Genomic DNA, 21064 nt, shown 5'->3' with positions numbered 1-21064 from the left:
TACACTCTCAGTCTTACAGTTGAGCTTCATAATGAAGTTTACAAGTCTCGTCTCTGGCTTCGGCCTTCTTACGGCTGTGGTAGCTGTTCCGGCTGCTTTCCCTGCACCAGATGCAATTCCGGATCTTCAACCTGTTGAGCCAGCCACGCCAGCTCTTGAAGAACGAGCTGTCAAAGTCACAGTCGCTGTTCCCTCTGGAACTGTCATCGGCTCAAGTTCTGGAAAGGTCGATTCCTTTAGAGGAATTCCCTTTGCGGATCCACCGACTGGTTCTTTACGACTTAAACCGCCAAAGAAACTATCCAAGCCTCTAGGCAACTTTGATGCTTCAGGACTTGTTGGCCCGTCATGTCCTCAGATGTTCATCTCGACTGGTGCTCAAGATGTCATCTCCAAGTTTCTCTCAGACTTTTTGGCTATTCCCTTCCTTACTCCCATCACTGGTCAGGAGGATTGTCTCACCATGACTGTTCAACGACCGGCTGGTACCAAGGCTGGTGATAAACTCCCTGTATTATTCTGGATCTTTGGCGGTGGCTTTGAACTTGGTTCAAGCGCTATGTACGACGGAACCAGTCTTCTAGGCACTGCCATTGATCAGGACCAACCATTTATCTACGTTGCTGTCAACTACCGCGTCGCCGGCTTCGGATTCATGCCAGGTGCTGAGATCAAGAAGGATGGAAGTTCGAACTTGGGTCTTCTTGACCAGCGCATGGGTCTTCAGTGGGTAGCTGATAACATTGCTTCCTTCGGTGGTGATCCTGACAAGGTCACTATCTGGGGCGAATCCGCTGGTGCCATCTCAGTGCTCGACCAGATGGTTCTCTATGGTGGCGATGCCGATTACAAAGGCAAGCCCCTTTTCCGCGGCGCCATCATGAACTCTGGTAGTGTTGCCCCCGCGGAACCTGTGGATAGCGACAAGGCACAGGCTATCTACGATGCAGTTGTGCAATCGGGCGGATGCTCTGGATCGTCTGATACCCTCGCTTGTCTTCGTAGTCTGAGCTACGACAAGTTCTTGAACGCAGCGAACTCTGTTCCCGGACTCTTGTCCTACAACTCCCTCGCTCTATCATATCTCCCTCGCCCAGACGGCACTGTTCTTCCAGATAGTCCAGAAGCACTCATCGAATCAGGTCGTTACCACGCTGTCCCCATGATCAACGGCAACCAGGAAGACGAAGGCACTCTCTTTGCTCTCTTCCAGCCAAACTTGACAACCACAGCCAAATTCGTCGACTACCTCCAGCAACTCTACTTCCAAAAGGCCACCAAGGAGCAACTAACCGCTCTGGTGAACACTTATCCCACCGCCCTCAGCGCAGGAAGTCCCTTCCGAACATCCCTCCTCAACGAAGTCTTCCCCATGTTCAAGCGCCGCGCCGCCATCTTCGGCGACTTGGTCTTCTCCCTGACCCGTCGAATCTTTCTCCAGGCAGCAGCCGAGCAGAACCCCGATGTCCCAGCATGGTCGTACCTCGCGAGCTACAACTACGGCACACCTATTCTGGGAACGATGCACGGTTCTGATCTGCTACAAGTCTTTTATGGTCTCTGGCCGAATAACGCTATGCGCAGTATCAGGACGTATTATTTCAACTTTTTGTATAACCTGGATCCTAACAAGGGTGTTACTAAGTATGCGAATTGGCCAGAGTGGAAGGGAAGTAAGAAGCTTATGTGGTTTGAGACGGCGAATAAGAACAGTATCATTGACGATAACTTCAGGACGGCGCAATATGATTGGATTTCGAACAATGTGGATATTTTGAAGGTATAATCTAGGATATAGTTATGAATTAATGCACATGTTTTTGCTTGTTCAGGATGAGAATGCTCGCATATCACTCCGTACACCCCGCAAGACTACCCAGGGTTGAGGAGTGTACACCATCCAAGTCTATCCTCACTTGTGCCTCTGATGTGTGGAGGGCCCTGCCTGTCATCTTTAAGTCTGCTCAGAGATGGAAAATCCTGGTACCTCCTTATTTAGCCCATCAATGGCATGCTCCAATCAAGTTGTGCTCTAAAGCTTTGCCATTTTCATGATCTCTGAAATCACCAATTCTAGCACCAGGGATCCCTTTTCTTGGCTCAGCTATCGCTCATCAACATGAAACCTTGAGTCATTGTCTTTCTCATATCTACTGATCTCCTCTTGTCTGTCTTACGGTCTTCATTACCTGTCGAGTCACTATGTCCTGCCAGTCACTCATTTACTGGTACCTCAACAGCTGAAGATATTCGTTGGCATGCCATCTGAGTCTCAATGACTAGCATTCGCTATCCTGGAATTGATCTTGAATTTTCTCTGACGGGAATTTCGGCCTCTATCCAGAGGATGCATATGTTATGAAGCATTTCCTTGCTATTGACTCAAAAGTAAAACTTGAAAAGAAATCGCGGTCAACACGAACATCTTTAGAAAGACGCCTCAGAAGGAACCATATTCCGATCAACGCAACATTCTATATACAGTGAACGGAAACCCCGTTCGTTACCAATGCTAAAAAGAAACACTTTCCAGTCAGATTGACTGAAAATGCAAAAGGAAGGGTCTGGCCGGGGATTGAACCCGGGACCTCTCGCAAGCTGTGCTGTAGGGTTTTCCCTAAGCGAGAATCATACCACTAGACCACCAGACCGACCAAGGTTCCAAAGTACCTGTTGTGGAATCGTTGAGGTTGAGTTCCGAGTTTGATACTATATTGTCTCCGATGATAACTTAGCACGAGTTATGCCAAAGCACCAGAGCCGTTGCGATAATGATCAAGATATCCGATATCAGGTTGGGGAACTGTGAGCAGAAGCTGTTGAATCTGTATCTTTGAACTTAGCCGAGATACCATGCCGTTTCAGTTATGTCAGTATCGATTTCGGATTCTAACAGAAGCTGTCGACGGTTCCAAACGTCAATGCAGCCTTCGAGCAAACTGAAGAACCTCAACAGTCGGTATATTTCAATGGTATTTAACTTTTATTACAGACATGCTTCCAACATCAGAGTTTACACAGTCAAGCATATCCATGAGCGCTGAGCCACTCCTTGAGCTTCTCAGAGTCACGCTCGCGGTACGCAGCACGTCCACGGATCTTATCCTTGACAGTCTCCAGAGTTCGGTTGAAGCTGCTGGTATCCTTGTCGGCCATGAACTTCTCGATCTCATCGACAGCAGACACGTTGGTGAAGCTGCCCAGACTGAGCTTCATGTATCGGTCGACGACAACAGGGTTGCCAAGCTTGGTGATGACAGCATCCCAGTTGTCCTGCATGAACTTCCATTGCAAAGGACGGCCAATGACGTTGCTAGCGACAGAGCCACCGAGAACGTGCATGTCTCCGGCAGGGACGGCGTTGGAGGGAGGAGACTCGTTGAAGTTGAAGGGAATGACCTCCTTGGTGAGGAGCTCAGCATCCTTGACGGTGCCGAGAACGCTGAGGGAGAGAAGCTTGCCGTCGATAGACTTGGTGTTGAACCACTCCTTCTTGAGAATCTCAACAGTACGGGCAGGCTCCTTCATCATGGCAGCGCGCCAGATAGCGGTACGGAGAGGAGCGGGGATAGAGCCAGCCTCGGGGTTCTCAACCCAAGTGTTGAATCGCTTCAGAGCCTCCTCGGTGACACTACTCATGTTAGTCCAGTCAAGTAACGGATACAAGCAACTTACGCAGGGTGGCCGCAGGCAACAGCAACACCAATGATCTCCTTTCGCAAGATACCGGTGAGGTAGTCCTCGCCCTCAGGGAACTCCCAGCCAACCTCCTTGACCTTCTGGTCAATGAGCTTCAGTGTGAACTTATCCAGAGCCTTCTTGATAGACTCGTCCTCTCCGAAAACGGACTTGACACCACCAATGGAGTCAAGAACCTGGCGCCAGACCAGAGTGTGGCTCTCCTTGCCGAATCCCTCGAGGAAGGTCAGCAGAGCAGGGGTGGTGCCGTTGCCGGCAAAGGCAAGGTCGGCGGTGGAACCAATGATAGAGATTTTGTCCTCGGTGCTGAGCTTGTCTAGCTGATTGCTAAGCTTGGCGAGGCGCTCAGGGGGGTAGTTGACACGGTAGAAACCAGTGGCACCGCTGTTAAGCTTGTAAAAGTGGTCGTCGACGTCACGGATGGTGTCCTCCTTGGTGGTGAGAGACAGAGAGGCGATACCGGCGTGGTCCTTCTTGCCCTCAAGACCGAGGGGAACCCACCAGGTGGTGGTGTCATCCTCGGGCTTAACGTCTCCGGTAGACAGGAATCGAGACTGCTTGACAGAGATCTGACCAGGCTCCTCAGCAACAGTAAGAACGGGGTGACCGATCTTGGAGATCCAAGGGTTCATAAGCTCAGTGACGTTCTTGCCAGAGGCCTCACCAAGGGCGTTCCAGAGAGCAGTAGTCTTAGCGTTTCCATAAGCGTGAGCCTTCAGGTAGTTAGAAACACCCTTGAGGAAAGTCTCGACACCGAGGTGGTTGGCAAGCATGCGGATGGCAGAGCAACCCTTGAGGTAGCTGATGGAGTCGAAAATCTGGTTGACATCAAGAGCATCTCGGACAGGAACGTGGATAGGGTGACTGGCACGGATACCATCGAGACGGAAAGCAGCCTCCATACCCTCGTTGACGAACTGAGCCCAGACTTGCCAGTCAGGGTGCAGGTGGTCAACAGCGTGCCAACCGACCCAGGTAGCGAAACCCTCGTTGAGCCAGAGCTCATCCCACCAGTCCATGGTGACAAGGGTTGCCGAACCACTGGTGAGCAAGCTCGTGAGCGACGACGTAGGCGACGGCGTTCTTGAATCGGGGATCAGAGGTCTTCTCATCGTAGAGAACCTGAGTAGTGCGGTAGGTGACGAGACCCCAGTTCTCCATGGCGCCGTGGGTGAACTCGTGAACAGCAATCAAATCGGACTTGGGCAGAGGGTAGTCGATGTCGAAGATCTCGGAGAAGAAGTCATGATCTTGGGAGCGTGCTCGAGAGCCCACTGACCCTGCTCCTTGAGACCACGGGTGGTGTAGACACGGACAGGGATCTGTTTGCCGTCGTACTTGCGGTCGGTGAAAGCCTCGATGTACTCAAAGTCACCAACAGCCCAGGCCAGCAGGTAAGTGCTCATGACAGGAGAGGTCTCGAATGATACAATGTTCCAGCCATCCTTGGAAGGTCGAGTCTCCTTGACGGGCATGTTGCTCAGAGCAACCTGGTCGGAAGGAATCTCAATGTCGAAATCAAAAGTGGCCTTGAGGTTGGGCTCGTCGAAGCAAGGGAACGCTCGGCGAGCATCACAAGCCTCGAACTGTGTGCTGAACATGTAGTGCCATTCACCATCGCTAGGAACCGAAGCAGAAGGAGTCTCGGCAGGCTTGTACTTGCTGCGGTAGAAACCAGCCATTTCGTTGTTGATGATACCCTCGAACTCGATGATCAGGGAAGCCTTGGAAGCGACGGGGATCTCCTCGTCAAAGGTGATGGTAGAGCGCTGAGCCTTGGAGTCATAGTCGAATTTTGTTGATTCGAATGTCTTCGAGTCGGCAGAGACCTTGGCGTGAGAGAGCTTGAGTTCGAGAGTGTTGACGATGATTTCCTTGGTAGGCTTTGTGATTTCCGAGTCGATACTGTAGAGCTGTTAGAGCTAGCTTCACGATGAGGGGTAGAGGCGTGACGTACGTAACGGTTCCCTTGTAAGTCCAGTTGGTGAACTCGAGATCCCTCAAGGAGAGATCATAGTGCTTGGGCTTGACATTGTCAGGGAGAACATCGCGGTCAGTCATTGTTTCGTTGCGGGCGAGTCTGGCGTGGGCGGAGCAAGCTCGATCAGAGATCTTGGGGACAAGACTGTTTGTTGTGTTAGCAAGCTAAAGCTCTGAGCTGTAGCTTAGCGAGTCTCGACAAGAACAATGGGGGTATAATGAGAATAGAGAAGAAATTGCACAAGACAGATGGTGTGAGAGTGGAACAGGCGGCAAGATATAGCTTGACAAAAGGGCAATGGACTAGCTAACGTAGAGTAGGCAGAGCAAACAAGAGCGTGATGATGCGTTGCCGTCCGTGTAGGAGGGACCCCGCGGTTGGTGGGGTGTGGGCCGGTTTCCGTTAAGATCCCAGCTGCCCCTCCCTCTCTATCTCCAACGGAGGAGGCGGCAAGTTTATAATGGAAGGGATAACGTACCTCCGGATACCGATTGGCATAGGCCGTCCATTATCACGGCGACTATTCAACGGCTTCACTTGACCATTTACAAGTGAAGCAAGACCTCTCGAAAAGATACCACAGTTGCCAATTCCAATTCCTTGAGAAACAGAAGCAGATACAGACGTTGCCGTCTGCCGTGTAATCACCGATAGTGGGCTACAATTGCTCCACAGACGTAGAGGCAGAGGCAGATGTCGCAAAAGGCCCTTGGAGGACGACATTTTGGCCCGGATCCTTCACCCTTTTCAGGAGTGATGCGTGCGCCGTCGCAATTGGGCAGGTCGTTTGATGGGTGAAACTCTTATGGGATGCCAATGATATCCTCTTTTAGCAGCTGAGAGCCCCCATTGACGGCACTTTTGTAGCGTAGCTGCCCCCAGTATCGTATCAGTTATTAAGAGAGTGTCGATGCTGTGTCGAAATTTTCGGGTCAACCTAAGACTCAGGGCCGTTTGGTATGCCGCATTGCCGGCGACAAGCGAAATGGCCGAGCCGTGTGTATTATGTCATGACTTTCATTTACACTGTACATCATGAGACAGGGTAACTCGATTTTAGAACCACAATGACATCGGGTCGACTATTAATACAGATATCACTCAAGTTTATATCAAACAGTAGCTGTATAAGTTTCAGATATGAAGCAAAATGGGATAGGACTAATGGTAATTGTGACTTGATATAACTTAGGATGACCTTAGAATGAAGTATCCTGAGGACTTTTATTTTATGCTTTCTTAGTCAATCTTTAGGTAAATACTCTCATCGCTTAGACATGATCATACCCAAGTTATAGTCGCAATGCTTGCTGTTGCTTTCTCACGATTCATTTCAAAAATAAGATAAAGTATACGCTTCTAGCGCTCAGTTAAAATGACATTCTATCCATTATTCCAGCCAAAAGTCAATTTGCCGATCCCATGAGCTGCCCATCAACACTGCCACACTTCTTTGAAGGGGCAAGCTTGATCCAATCCCACCAAGTAAGCCATATTGGCTATCCATACCAGTACGCCATGCAACCCAAGTTCAAAAGCGCTTCCCAGTAAAAGCAAACCCATTCCTGCCTGATTGAAAAGATCAAATGCTAGCCTCCAAATCCCATGCATCCTTATTGCCCATCATGCATAATCCCTATCAAAACAATCAAACCCATTACGTCTATGCCGACATCTCGTCTTGCTCAACCTTTGTTGCCACGGCATCCCACCAAGGCCCATGGGCTGCCCTGTCAACCGTTCCAATCTTCTCCAGTAAGTTCGAAATCTCTCTAACTCGATCAACGAACTCAGAAAGTCCGAGACCGGCTAGCTTCTCGCCAGCCGTGTTGGCTGCCTTGACCTTCTCGCTGGCTGATCCTGCAGTGAGGCGGGCAAGGATATTGCTGCGAAGACGGGTGAGCAAAAGTCGCAGGACAGGTTCTCTAGGCTCGTTTCCAGTCTGTGCCATGTCTTGACTGGCAGTCAGAACCTTGGTAACAAGAGCGCGGAGGTGGCTCTTGGTCGCCGTCGGCATGGACCGTCCAGATTCAAGGGCAGCCATGACGCCGTCCACGGTAGCTTGGAGAGGATGACCAGCCTCGAGAACAGCCATGATGCGAGTCGCTTCCATCTTCCATGAAGACCGCACGTCTCGCTTCAAGAGGTTCTTGCACTGCAGCAGAACAGCACCAGCGGTGATAACCCGCTGAATAGTGGTAGAGACTTGGCCGATGCGGTTGTAATCCAGACGAAGCATCTCTGGAATCTCCTCGATGGGTGGGGGAGAGATCCTGGTAAAGATGTCCACGAGCATCTGCGCATAGAACTTTCCAGCATTCGGTCGCGACCTCGGATGGTTGATTCCTTCTGGGTCCCTCTTCTGAACTTCTGCAAGAACCTTTGCTCGGGAAGTCTTCCAGGTCGCCTCGGCTGCTGCGAGGCCAAGCTGACCTTTCTCAATATCCTCGGCGAACCTCTTGGCTTCATATGGCGCCGCGGATTGGATAAGCTGAGGTGCAGCACTTCGCAAAAGATAGTTGATGTAGTCGCAGAGCATCACATCAATGAACCCGTTGAGGGCCTCAACTCGATCGATGATGTCGCCGTCTGCCAGTTTGTTCTGGATCAAGTCCTGAACCTCTTCATCGCGAAAAGGGGCACATAGTTTGGGTAGAAGTGACGACATCGCAGTGAAGAATTTCTCATATGAAAAGTTGCCGAGGGCGAATTGCCGCTCTGCCATCTCGGGGTCCAGAATTTCACCGATGAGGTTATACATGGAGTTACCCGGCTTGAGCAGGCGCTGGAGCCTTTCCTTGATGTAGCTCGCGATAAGAGCGAAAACCTGGAAATTGATGCCACTGTCGTCATCTGTCATAGTGGTCCGCATCTTCGTATATATAAACTTCGAACGTTCCGACTGCTGTTCGCGGTATTCGTCAGGCGAGAGCTGATATTCCTTATTGATGGCCAGCTCATGCACCACAATCCTGTTATTAGGTAACAGGCCATTGAGGCCGGTCTTGGGCGCAGGAGCCTTCTCCTGAGCTTTGCTGGCTGGTGTTGCAGGAGGAGTCAGCGTTTGAGACTCGGGTGAGACCAGACTTTTGGCTGTCTCAGATGCTTCTCCGGGTGCGTTCTCAGCCACACGGGGCTTTGTGTCTCCAGTCTTCTTCTTGGCAAGTCGACTTTTGCGAGCTTCGGCAACCGCGTTGAAGATCATGTTTTTGCCCTTTTCTGCACCTGCTAATTTCTTGATCCTAACAATGAGCATCAACTGGTTGTCTTGGATGCTCTTCTTGTAAAGAGCTGTGGCAGCATCGTCAGTTGTGTCCTTAACGGTATGATAGATTGCGTCAAGTTCGACAAACTGCATAAGCATGACCTCAATCAATGCATTAGAGTCGCGAGATTTCCAAGCGATGAAAGCATTGTAGAAAGTGGCATACGCCTCAGGAAGTTTCTTCTTGAGTGCAGGTGGCATGGTGTATTTGTTGGCGGACGTCAAGCGAGAGAGGGTGTTCTCAAAAGAAATAAGCAAGTCTCGCGCCTTGCCTACCAAGTCTTGTAACTGAGGATTGGCAAGGTCGGTAGAAGGCAATCGGTGAGAAGTGAGAGCATCCGCAACGTCTTCATCGCCATTGTCGTTCTTGTTGCTGAGAACTTGATTAGGGTGGCCAAGGATCAAGAAGGCACTGAGAAACGTGCGAACGGCTGTCATCTCGCCAACCGAACCAGTTTCACCCTCCTCAAGACCACAAAGTCTAAGCAGCTGTGCCGTAATGACAAGAACCCGCTCTTGAGCCAGGAGCTCAACGACAGTATCGAAGTGTGTATCTCTAATGCCATCCACGGTCAAGCCGAGATTGTTGAACTCGGAGATGGCTCTCTTTCGGAGGCAGCCACGCCACCACCATTGGATGCTCCTTGCGGCCTCATCTTCCGTGGGCTTGCGTCTCTCTTGCTCGACATCGGGCATGGGGTCTGTGGGCTTTCTTGCCATGATACTCTGCCCACGACTCCGCTTAGACGCATTTTTTGTTCGTAATTCTTCCCTTCGTCTTTCTGCCTCAGCCATGCGCTCCTCGATCTGAGCCTTCAGCCGAGAAATATCCTGCTCTCGCTTTTCTTTCATAAATTCGGCAACCTGCTTTGCCTTCTTGACCTCATCCGCACAATTGGCGACAATCTCTGCCAAATTGCGCTCCCTGGCCTGCTGTGCCGCTATGGCTCGCTCCTCCGACAGTGAAGTATCTCGATGGGTCGCTTTAGCCAGGGCCGCTCGAAGGCGAACCTTTTCGGCATGCGCCGCTCGATCGGCAAGTCGCGCCCTGCGGTCCTCAAGAAAAGAGGCGCGGCGAAGATGTTGTGCAACATGCTTACTCTGTTCACCTCCACGGTGGCTTGATGGTTGAATAGAAGAGCATCGCGAGTGAGCAGACGAGATTGAGTTGCGGCGCGACGAGGCAGCCGAATCTCTGCGACGAGCCTGCGTCGGGCGATAGAAGCGAGCGGCAATGTGGGGAGGTGGTGTATAAATTCTCGGGTCGTCATCTAGGACATCGTCTTCCTCGTCGGGAGGAGGCATGGAGAGATCGAGTGTATCTTCCATTTCATGGTCCGAGGGCGCACCGTTGGACTCTTCGATATTGCGCTTAGGCTCCGCGAGGTCGTGGGAGAGGCGGCGCATCGTGTCGGCGGCTGATGGCAGATGTGACATGACCACCGCTGAATGATTGTGTTGTGAGGTTACCAAAGAATAAATTAATGGTAAAAGCAAAGTAAAGTCAGTCCCAGGGCGGGATATTCGTCTTGTCGACGCCCAAACGGGGGAGGCCGGTTTGAGGTCAGGCTGGGTGCTGAAAGCGTAAAGTAGAGTCGAGAGGCTAGGAGTGTTTCGTCTGGTGGCGCAGTGGGATCCGTGGGTGGCTCTGAATCAGCAGCGAAAGGCTAAAACGGGGAGGTCTCAAATCCGCTAAACGAGCCCACCAAAGAATGGGTGAAGGGTTGAAATGAGAGACTGCGCAACAAGCCGTGATGAATGCGTATAATAAAGGCGCAGAAGGGTAGAAACGAGGGGAATGCGGAAGGCAAAGTATACGTATTGCACAAAGCCGTTTATTAAAAGCTTATAGAAGCGTCAGGCTATGTGAATAAAGATAAGATGGAAAGAGAAAAGAATGGAAGTGAGTGAGGTTGGAGGAGGGAAAACAGTAGAAGACAACCTCTTCAGTATGTGCCAGGTGATGGCGGGGGAGTCAGACCAATGAAGTGTGATTCCTTATCGTTGGACTCGCACTTTCCCGTTGTTGCAGCTGCAGTTGCATATGCAGTTGGTGGCTTCCAAGTGCCGCTCTTTCCACTGCTTGCGACAACGATAGGGAAGGCACCCGTTTCAAGGACGATGAGATGGATGCATGCGCCGCGACTACCTTAAAGGGATATGTACAGAGTGGGAGGGGAGGGAAGGGGAAGTGGGGGGTTGACAAGGAGGAGGGAAGGTTCCAGTTTCGAGTACCAAGAGCATGGACGTTTTTCTTTCCTTTTTCCTTTTTCCTTCTGTTGTTTGTTGTGACTTGAGGGAGAACCCTTTTTTTCCTTGGAACATTGTGAAACTTTGACGCCCCGGCTTCGTGGACAGTGGACAATGGACATTGGACAGGGCATGTGTCAAGGTCCCTGGGCTGGAGAGCCTGGGGTTGGGCCACTAAACTCCAGTGGACTCGCCCACTGGCTTATAGCGAGTCCACAATAGCGAGTCGAGCCTCGTTAGGTCAGCTTATAAGATGAGCTCTAATCCATTCCAAAGAACCCACCAGAACCATGTCTCCACGATTATCAATCACATCAATTCTGCAAATCACCTACTAACCTTATCCGTTTCCTCTCTCTACTGTCACTAACTCTTAGTCGACGATTACTGAAACGAGGCCCTTTCCCGCTGTACCGAAGCCCCCCAGGCTGGCCAGCCCGGTCATGCCCGTCTCGTCTCGTCTCATACCCCAGCCATGACATTTCTATCTTTGGTTTACCGAAAAAGCCCATCGCCCCCAGATTCATGCATTTGTACTCGATACGACGTCATCACACGTGTTTCCCCTCCCGTGACGCTTTCCGGAGCCAAGATTGCCATTGTGCATTGTGCCATTCTGGGTGATTTGCTGCAATTGGGTCCAGATGCGCCTCACCGTCTCGCGTGATAGATGCAACGACCAATTAGGAAATCAATGTAATTGGAATAGTAACATTTTCTATTGTTGTTGTATTAATGGGCTCACACAACTCCACGATGTTATGTGATAGATTCAGACGTGGTTCCATATCCTCAAGACAATAGTCTAAGTTATTTATACTGCAAATTAAGTTGACCTATTCTGATATTATACATTTCACATAAACGGATCTCTCGCAGTGATAATCGCACACGCAATGTAGCCTTTCATGATCCTACTATGCAAGTCCAATGATTCCAAGGTTGCTCCGTCCCGCCTCCGTCATGCCTTTTTGTCCTACTATACAGAAGACCCTAAGAACCAATCATACTCATAGTAAGTATCAAGCCAAGGTCCCCTTGAACATGGATTTTTTATAATGTCCCTTTCGTAAGCATTGCATGCTCGCTGCGCTAGCCCCCTTATAGAATCATACGCAGCTGAACCATTAAACGCCTGTACCATCCATCCAGTTCCCGTGTGTCGCATTATTCCATGTGCCCTATGCAGATGTGCTCCATAATAACCGTCACTTATTCGTGATGCATCCTGATCTTAGTGGTGGAGGCTGCCACTTCGTAGTCGTCCGTTTGGAGCGCTTGACGCTCGCTCATTCACCCTCGTTACCCATTCGAGGACTGTCTCATAGCAGAGAACGTACTGTCGCAGGCTCTGCACCATGCTGAGTCGTTGTTCTCGGAAATCCTCCACCGTCTTCTGGATAAGGTCCACGCTATCGTCGTATAGCCAGTCGATGTTGATGTTGGCACCGCCTCGAGCCACCTTTCTCTCCATGTTGGATCGCTGACCAGGGGTGAAAAAGTTAAAGTGTTTGGTAGAGCGGGGTGACATGTCCCCGTTTTCGCCCATATTGACATCTCCGTCATGATCACGAGATCGTACCGAATCCATCTTGGCCTGTCGCTGACGCTTCAACATATCAATAACACTGTCGACAGTGCAGAATGTTCCAGTACGACCACATCCAGCGGAACAGTGTACCAGCATTGGTCGTGCCCAAGAGTCGGCCTCGGGCTCATCGTACCATGTAATAGGGAGTGACTCAAGTGACGTAATCTTGGATCCCGCCACCGAAGAAGTCTCAACGGGTAGAGCAGAACGCTGCATAACATTGGCCAGCTCAACCAGCGCCAACAGGTGCGATGGCTGTGCAGGAGTACCAAAATCAGGCCATGACGGGAAATGCAAGTGAGTAATCTCTCGAATGGGCGCAAAAGGATGAGCGGTATGAGAGAGTGCAAACTTGCGGACAATTACGTAGGGGGTCTCTGCGGGGCCCTTGGTTGGTCTCGGTGTAGGTGTCGAAGACTCGAATGTTGTCGTGGTGTTTGCGCGCTTGCGTCCTTGTTCGCTGGCCGAAGCCGATGGCATGTGATGGGAATCGGACCTATGCTTGTCGATGTCAAGAGATACCTTCTTCTCAGACAGAAGCTTCAGTCTAATGGCTCCAAAGTCTCTGCCCTTCCAGTAAGGATGACACTTGAGCTGCCCGCCTTCAGACTCTGCAGTCAACATGACGACTACACGCACATCTTGCTGCCAAATGACGGACCAAAAGTCCTGAATAGACGTTAGTAAGATTTTCGCATAGTGTAAGTGGCTTGCGACATACCTCGAAAGTGGCGGGGAGTGGTCCCTGAGTGGCGATGTACTGCTTGTTACTTCGGGAAGCTTTGAGGTGGCTTGCGTTGATGTAATCACATGAACCTTCAGGCTTCTCTTGCAACTTCACTCGAGCATGCTCGAAAGGCAAGATGTCTTTGTATCGATTCTTGACTCCCTTCTCAACACCGCAAAGCTGAACTTGACTTCGCTTGTCCTTGTTCTGAGGGTTGAAAGCCGCATATGCTGCCTTCATTCGAGATTGCTCATCAACCTCGATATGTAGGAACTTGTCTGAAACCTTCTTTCCATGGTCAGGCTTCGCGGCGGCCTCTCGTAGCCAACGGGGGAGGGAGGGTGAGTCAAGGGCTGTAGGTCGTGATACATCCAATTGGCCAACACCATCAGCCAAGTCCATGTTCTGACGAATGTTGGAAAAGAACGGGTTCACGTCATTGCTTGCATTGGGAAGCATGACTCCGCCGATGACAGGTGCAATTCCTCCATGGCCAGGGCCAGGTTTTCCAGGAGATCCAGTTGCGGATTGGTGATCGACCAGGTCAGGGAAGTTCTCCTGGAAAGAGTTGAAGCCGCCCTTGAGGATACAGGTGCCGCCGGCATACCCCTCACTCGTGAACTTCTTGATCATGTTCTGAGCAGTAATAGCATCGCGCTTGTCGGAAGCGTGAGCATCATAAACAATGATGTAGTCAGTGTCGTTCCAAGTAGAGAACTTCTCAGAGTCAGAGCTAGTCTGGAAAGTCTGCTTGAGTTTCTGAATGTTGAAGGTGGCTCGCTTAAGAAGTGTAGTGGGTATGCAAAGGTTGAGAGCACCCTGAATTCTAGACTGAGCGAAGTTCTGCGATGATCGAAGGTCAAGAATAAGCAGTCTTTCAGGCTTCACACTCTGAAGAATATCCCGTAGCTGTTGGCCTGTGATCATGTGAGGCTGTCCTGGTTCCAGAGTTGCTGGTACTGTTGCAGAGCGTCTAATATCTCGAGCATCAGGAGGATCCGGGCGATGTTCCATTACAGATAGCCGAGGGTCGCGATCTTCAGATCGAGTTAGACTCGTTCTTTGCTGTGGAGGGTCCATTGGCAGCGGGGAGTCGAATCGGGGCATGTTAAGAGCTGGAACATGGCCATATAGAGATGATTCAGAGTTACGCTTCGACTCTGATGACACATAGGCCGAGTCTCCTAGGCTATCCTGGTCCACATCCATTCGGCTGGCTGATCGAACATTGGCAGAGCTCAAGCCACGGCCAAAGGGCGATGGGCCGCCGGTGTCACTTCCATGGGTGTGCCATCTGGGAGGTCGAGGGCGTACAGGTGCAACTCCATTTGATGTCACTGACGGCTGAGCATAGTGACTGGTGGAGAGAGCAAACGACTTGCCCCGGTTGAAATCAGCCTGTCTCTTGAAGGCCTCGAACTCGGGATTTGCATCGAGAGGGACCTGCTTGGGAATCGCAGCCTGGAAAGATTTCACAGATGATGAAGGACTCCAATTCTCGTTAGGGAGTCCTGAGGAGTCTCCACGTTCATTGGCTGACTCGACGATGAGGCCAAAATAGTTAGGGCTTGGTGATCTGTTGTCGGAGACCACGCGAGGCGAAAGCTTGGGCGGAGGGTGATTCTGGCCGACCGAGTAGGGCATCCGGGGAGAGGCGAGAGGAGTCGATGTTTTTGTTGACTTGTTTGGTCGGAGAGTCTGAGAGTGAGAATGGGAGTGGTTGATGTTATACGAATTAGATCGTGAGTGGGAAATATTATTAGAATGAGACTGTCCGCCGGGAGAGTGCCGTGCAGGAGTCTTCATGGTATAGTGTAATGGCGTCCGGTCGCCAGTCCTGGAATCATGCATAGCGAAGGCGTTGATCGGGGTAGTCGACGTCATCTCTGGAGACGCAGGGGTAAAGAGAGGCTGAGCGAGGCTCATAAGGCCATGGTGAAGAGGTCGAGAATTAGATTAAAGTGAGTGAGTGAGTAAGTGAGTAAGTGAGTAAGTGATGGATGGATGGATTGGGAAGAAGGGGACCTGGAGTTGGTTATATCGAGAATAGTAGTAGCTAATGGAAGTCTAGCTTCAGCTAAATAAGGGTCTCGGGGGGGCGAGGGGACCTAGGACCGAGAAGTGTAGTGTAGTGTGGGAGTGAGTTAAGGCAACGCGAGGCAAGGCAAGGTAGATTAAAGAAATGCAAATGCGCCAGAGATAAAGATGAATGAATGGATGAACGAAGGCTACCCTCTCTTCCTTTAGGCTTGGCTAGGTCAAGAAGAGAAGCGGGCAGTTGGTGGGGTCTATGAATCCGATCCCTGGAAGACTTGGAAACAAGCCAAGAAGGGGGGGTGAGGGGCCCCTGGGCTGGCTGGGGGTGTCAACACCGGTAGGGGTCAGGGGGTGATGGCCTAAAACCCAGGGGGGGAGAGAGGTCAGAGGCTGCGACAGTAATAAATTAGACGGTAGCCGAATTTCAGATTCGAAGGGTCCTGACGTACGTTACTGAGGATGCCCCCGACTTTTACTTAGTGCTGCCCAGACTCCAAGTCGGTGTAGAAGAAGCAGAAAGAGATGGTGTTGAGCTGAGAAGAGTTGAGATGAGTTCAGGGAGCACAGCAGAGAAGGCGTGTTGTATTGCTGTAACACACGTACAGAGCGTTCACAAGAACAAATGCAGCCTGCAGTGCTCGAAATGGTGATGAACGGTGGCAACAAGTTTATGGGTACACACACTCACACGCAGCCAGTGGTACATGCATACTGTGGAAAAACGCCGTTACCGTCGGGGTCAGTGGGATGGCGATGGTGGCGTCTCGCGGACGATGACGTGCGGTGGAGAGAGGAGGATCAGACAGAGGGACAATCAACAGCCAAAATGGGTGATGGAACGGAAAGAATTATTTCACCGTATTCAATGTTTGCCTTCTTAGATAATACTTATTAGACTTTAGAAACTCATAGACTAGACCACTCACTGTATCTTGACTCTCCTATATTAGAAATAGCCGCTCGCTGTTCGCATCCGTGGCGTTCATAATGTCCGAGGACACAGGTTTGTAATCCAAACCTGCAGCTGTCAAAATGGAATACGGTTCTCGACTGTACGTACCCTTGATTCTATCGTAACGTCCCCTGCAACCTACCGTATCGCATGTCCTCGTGCGTCAGCGTTGCAAGTGGAGTGAGTTCCTCTATGGGGAGACGAGAAAACGGACGGTACAGGAAAAAGAAGCAAAGCAGCCAAAACCTGGAAACCTCGCAGCCGAATCGTTCGATTCTACGATAAGATAGAAGTTATCACCAGATTCTGTGCCAGGGCTGAATGCAAGAAGGGGCCTGTTTATCCCACCCACCGAAAAAGCTGAAAGGAAGAAAGACAGAAACAAAAAAGAGGCATTAAGAGAAGCATATCGTTACAGTAAGGTAGCCTAAGCTTTTTAGTCTGGTTACAGTCACCGGCGTCGATCATGGCTACCGTATTGTACACCTGCACGTCAAAGTGCATAAACACTGGCAACTCCAAAGGGTCTCTTTTCTCCTGTGTCATTTATTCTCTCTTTGCTGAACCGGCGATCTCATAGTGGCATGTTTCGACTAGAACTGTGTGGGTGGTGCAAAAGAAAAGGAACCAACCAGTTGAACAGATAGCAAGCAATTCGATAATACTGCAGAAACAGCTCCCGGTGAGAACGGTCGTTGGGAGTTAGGGGTGGTCGCGTGTAGTAAAGATCATCCAAGCGAATGGACACTGGGGGAGGGAGGGGAGGAAGAGACACCGGTCCGGAGTTGTGTGAGTGTGTGGTTTTTTGTTTCTGGTGCTGTTCGTGCAGGTGGGCAGAAGGACCCTTGAAGATCACTGATTTCGCAATTGCACGCTTGTCTTTACTTGTTGAAGTGTTTGGTTGATCTTTCGGTGGCTTCTGGCGGTGGAGGTTGAGGGAGGAGAGTTTGGTCGTACAACCTGGCCAATAGTTCAGGGTAATGGGTTCAGTATAGCTTCAGGTGATATAAACTCTGATAGGTATACTATCAATTAATTGACTCTAGGTATCAAACTCTTTTCTGTTCACAATGTCGTAGCAACTGCAGGTACTAACTAGCCTGACTGGCCTGGTAGAATAGGTATTATTGAAGCTTATTACGCAAGCTTCAACCAACGACGGTATCTCTCTCTCGTATTCTTACAACTGAGCACTATAATAGAGTTCATTCAAGCATGCAGATTCCATCATCTCTTTCCCCTGTCCCACGATGATCCAGATCATCTTCACACTTTCATCCCCCGCTGATGTTCATCCTCCCCTCACCCACTGTCTCTCGAATCCGTCACCATCTCTCGAGTCCTTCCCCCTGACTACATCGTCATTGCAGCGTCAAGGGTCCCCCACCTGGAAAGAAATAATGGAACGGGTGCATTGGGGGGGACGTGTGTGCATCTGTTTGTCCGGGCTTGAACCAACCAGAAATCCGCGTGGCGCCGTCGTCAACGTCACTGACCCGCATCGGATTTTTGCTTCTTTTCTCCTCTGAATTATTATCTCCGCCTTTTCGTTCTCTGCCCATTTCGACATATGCAAACCTCCGTCTGAAAAGGTCGATAGAGTCTAGAACCAATCTGTTGCGAATTACGGTTTGTTTCGTACCTTTCAGCTCTTGGAGAATTGCGTGTTCAGATCTCGCGTCAACGGTCGTAAAGTCTGATGCCGAGTCTCGACCAGGTCTGTACGAAATTAAATGCTGCGGCATGACGTAGTTGATGAGACATAGAGCAACCATCCATCCCACTTACGCTCACCGTTTTGACAATTACTGTAATTACTGTTGTGCTCTGTAACGTCTTGATAGCCCGCTCAGTAACGGAGTTTCAGCTGAAAAGCCATCCGCCCAAAGTGCAGAAGCTGAATCGGAGCCATGCCATCAATCCCGGTTTCGGCTAATGTCGAAAAACGGCTGCTCCTCCGCTAAGCGATTTGATCTTGTGTCTATGATTTTGTTTCAAGGCTGTCTGGGTCATGCTCTCTCCCTTGTTGCGAGATGATTTCAGGGACCGCTGCTTAGACTAAGTTAAGGCAGGCAAAGCTTGATACAGATATCAGAAACGTAATGCTCAATTATAAGCAGGGGACTCGGGCTTATGCGAGGATTGCCTGATGCATGTCACTCCGACGCCCTTGTCCGAGTTGCGGACGAAGCTATCCAGCCTTTCGGTATTCCATATTCCACCGGCCGAAGCTTAACAAGCCTCAATTATCAACCAAGCCCTGTAAGAAACACAGTTAGTAGCTAGCTGCCGTTTCCTTACGGTTTCTGATTAGGGCATCTAACGGACGCTAAGAGCACATCCTTGCGGATGGAAGCCTCAGACATCAGACATCTTTTCTCACCGTCACGTACGTCTTTGCTCTCAATCCAATCCACATCGAAGGGCCTGGACCCTGAGATCATCCCCTCCATAACGGATAGATTATCAAATCAACTCTTCAACTAGGGTTGCACGCGAGTAGAGCAACTCATCAGCGGCTCTTGCGATTATTTCTAAACCAAGACCCAGCAAGCATGGCCTCAATCTTGAAAGGGCCAAGGAGGAAACAATCTCACTCAAGTCTTTGCGAACAAAATGCTCTCGGAGTGGAACTGTTCGAGTAGGAATCGAAAACTTTAATCGCTTACCGCTAGTTGTTCGCAAAAACATGGCGTTGATTTCCAACTTCAGCCAAGGCTGTGTGCCAACGAGACGCCGCCTTACAGTACTAGCCTCATCGAAGCAAGGCGGACCCTTGAATTTCTGACCTTTAGCATCTTGGGCGGGAGGGGCACGAGACGAGACTGACAACAAACTGGTGTTTTAGCCAGGAGATGCCTGACAGGACCATATTCATCCCACTTTGACAGTTTGCCATGTTCAACAAACCTGCAGAATCGTTCCCACGGGATATGGATATCCAAAGACCCCACTGAAGTCTGACTTGAGTCTCGAACGCCTTGTGCGCCTTGTGCGATAGAGGCCTATGCTACCTCAGTGACGTATGATGGACCGTTCTCGATGCTCTGGCTGTGCTTCAGCTGAGCAACAACGCATAAGCCATGTGTTCTAGACACTGGGTATGACATCGTCGACTTTTGATGAGCCTCGTTCATATGGGAATTGTCATTGTCGATAATCAGTTGTGGTTCGGTCGAGACATAGTATCCCTGCCGTCGATGCGTCAAGGCGTGCCGATCATGCCAGACGGTGTTGACACGAGGCAGTTCGGTTTCTAAATAAGGCAGGAAGAATTAAATGCAGTTTTAATTGATTACATGGCCTCTGTGGCAGCCACTCGGGTGGGATGTGGGAGTTGAGAGTCCTCCATTCCGACTGGTTGTATAACCTCGAGATGGGTGGTACCCTACTAGGGCTTTAGTCTTTGTTCTTCAAAATCAGGGAGGACAGAATCACTCCCGATGATATTTTCTGCAGTTGATACTTTTCCTATGTCTATGAGAGACGTCATGGTGGACTGTTGTGAATGATTTGTACCGCTTTGAGTGCTCAGTCCGAGGGCCGTTTGTCCAGCGTCATTCGTGCCAAAGCTATTCCAAAGCTATCCGATATAGGAACTATCCCGATACTATGCTTCGATTATACACTTGAGCTTGTATGTTTTCGAAGAAGCTAGTCTATCTCGCACATTTTGTTCCTGTCTGGTCCAGAGCTAATTCGGCCCGTCAGAGTCACTACATCACCGATGGCCAACTGACTCGTAACCGCCTACTCGACAGTCCGTCACAAGCATATCACCAAAAACACCTACATATTAAGATCACGATTTGACCCAAAGCCTCAATCCTCGATCCTTGTCACCGCCAGAAATCAACTCATACCAAATGCCCAAACGGTCATCCTCATCTTGATCACAAAATAAAAGCATCGGGCCTCACCGGTAGAGCTGTCAGCTGACCCAAGCACTTCTACACGTGCGCTGGAAATACCTGTTTTTTGCTGGAAATACCAAGCTTCGAATGTTGTTCTAGATTCGAGCATTAATCTGTTTAGCGTGACACGCGACTCGAGCTCTTGAAACTATGGCAGTTGTCGGGGGGGCCGAGCGGCGTCTGATAGAGCTCAAGTGGGACGGAACGACACGTCTTGATCGTCTATTTGGACGTTTTGAACGATTAAAAACGCCATGGCTGGTCACTGACATGTAGGGAGACTTGATAGTACAGAAAAAAGAGGAAATAGTGGTCAGTCTCCATAGAATTCGTGTAATTATATGCCCAACGATGAGTATATCTACATGACTTCATTGAGGATGAAGATCAGAGACCCAAAGCTTGAACCTCAGGGTAATAAATTAGCCGTAAGACGCCTAGACTCAACATCATATACGAAGCCTTCACATAACATAGTGTTTTGCATTTTATAGGCTTTGTCATCTGAACGATCTCACCAGTCGCAGCTGAATGCTGAAGACTCATGTTCCTGTTCTTGGCATTGTAAGCCTGAGTTCCTCCGCGATAGTACAAGATACTTCATATCCTCGTGTTCGACAGGTCACATCGGATACCAAGACTGAGCTG

The 21064-nt window shown here is 50.2% G+C and overlaps 5 protein-coding genes and 1 non-coding gene across 6 annotated transcripts; 1 reads left to right on the top strand and 5 right to left on the bottom strand.

Annotated features, from left to right (window-relative positions):
• Window positions 1-31: 31 nt before the first annotated feature.
• On the top strand, window positions 32-1786 carry FVEG_09694 (triacylglycerol lipase; the record flags this gene model as incomplete). Its single annotated transcript, XM_018898748.1, has 1 exon — window positions 32-1786. The coding sequence occupies one exon, from the start codon at window positions 32-34 to the stop codon at window positions 1784-1786; it is 1755 nt and encodes a 584-aa protein (XP_018756682.1).
• A 774-nt stretch (window positions 1787-2560) lies between these two features.
• FVEG_16642 lies at window positions 2561-2651 on the bottom strand. The gene has a single exon. It is a non-coding gene; the product is annotated as a tRNA-Pro (tRNA).
• A 370-nt stretch (window positions 2652-3021) lies between these two features.
• Window positions 3022-4811, bottom strand: FVEG_09695 (glutamyl aminopeptidase; the record flags this gene model as incomplete). The annotated part of the gene is made up of 2 exons (XM_018898749.1): window positions 3022-3631; window positions 3676-4811. 2 exons carry the CDS (start codon window positions 4809-4811, stop codon window positions 3022-3024), a joined length of 1746 nt encoding a protein of 581 aa, XP_018756683.1.
• Window positions 4812-4889: 78 nt separating this feature from the next.
• Window positions 4890-6403, bottom strand: FVEG_09696 (glutamyl aminopeptidase; the record flags this gene model as incomplete). Its single annotated transcript, XM_018898750.1, has 3 exons — window positions 4890-5604; window positions 5657-5824; window positions 6159-6403. 3 exons carry the CDS (start codon window positions 6401-6403, stop codon window positions 4890-4892), a joined length of 1128 nt encoding a protein of 375 aa, XP_018756684.1.
• Window positions 6404-6908: 505 nt separating this feature from the next.
• On the bottom strand, window positions 6909-11386 carry FVEG_09697 (hypothetical protein). The gene has a single exon (XM_018898751.1). The coding sequence runs from the start codon at window positions 10380-10382 to the stop codon at window positions 7344-7346; it is 3039 nt and encodes a 1012-aa protein (XP_018756685.1). The 5' UTR covers window positions 10383-11386; the 3' UTR covers window positions 6909-7343.
• Window positions 11387-11895: 509 nt separating this feature from the next.
• On the bottom strand, window positions 11896-19964 carry FVEG_09698 (hypothetical protein). Its single transcript, XM_018898752.1, has 7 exons — window positions 19941-19964; window positions 19333-19890; window positions 17135-19277; window positions 16477-16778; window positions 16000-16423; window positions 13508-15940; window positions 11896-13455 (listed from the first exon to the last, which is right to left on the bottom strand). The coding sequence occupies exons 6-7, from the start codon at window positions 15437-15439 to the stop codon at window positions 12430-12432; spliced, it is 2958 nt and encodes a 985-aa protein (XP_018756686.1). The 5' UTR covers window positions 15440-15940; window positions 16000-16423; window positions 16477-16778; window positions 17135-19277; window positions 19333-19890; window positions 19941-19964; the 3' UTR covers window positions 11896-12429.
• Between the last annotated feature and the right edge of the window lie 1100 nt (window positions 19965-21064).

The sequence above is a fragment of the Fusarium verticillioides genome, chromosome 1, assembly GCF_000149555.1.
Source record: "Fusarium verticillioides 7600 chromosome 1, whole genome shotgun sequence".
Lineage (NCBI taxonomy): Eukaryota > Fungi > Ascomycota > Sordariomycetes > Hypocreales > Nectriaceae > Fusarium > Fusarium verticillioides.
Note: the sequence above shows the minus strand (reverse complement) of the source record. Positions and strands in the feature narration are given on the sequence as shown.

Bases quoted from the DNA above. Each gene is read 5' to 3' on its own strand.
- FVEG_09697 (XM_018898751.1), bottom strand. From the start codon at position 10,382: ATGTCACATCTGCCATCAGCCGCCGACACGATGCGCCGCCTCTCCCAC.
- FVEG_09698 (XM_018898752.1), bottom strand. From the start codon at position 15,439: ATGAGCCTCGCTCAGCCTCTCTTTACCCCTGCGTCTCCAGAGATGACG. The intron at 13,456-13,507 runs GTATGTCGCAAG...ACGTCTATTCAG, and splicing joins CACTCCCCGCCACTTTCGAG to GACTTTTGGTCCGTCATTTG.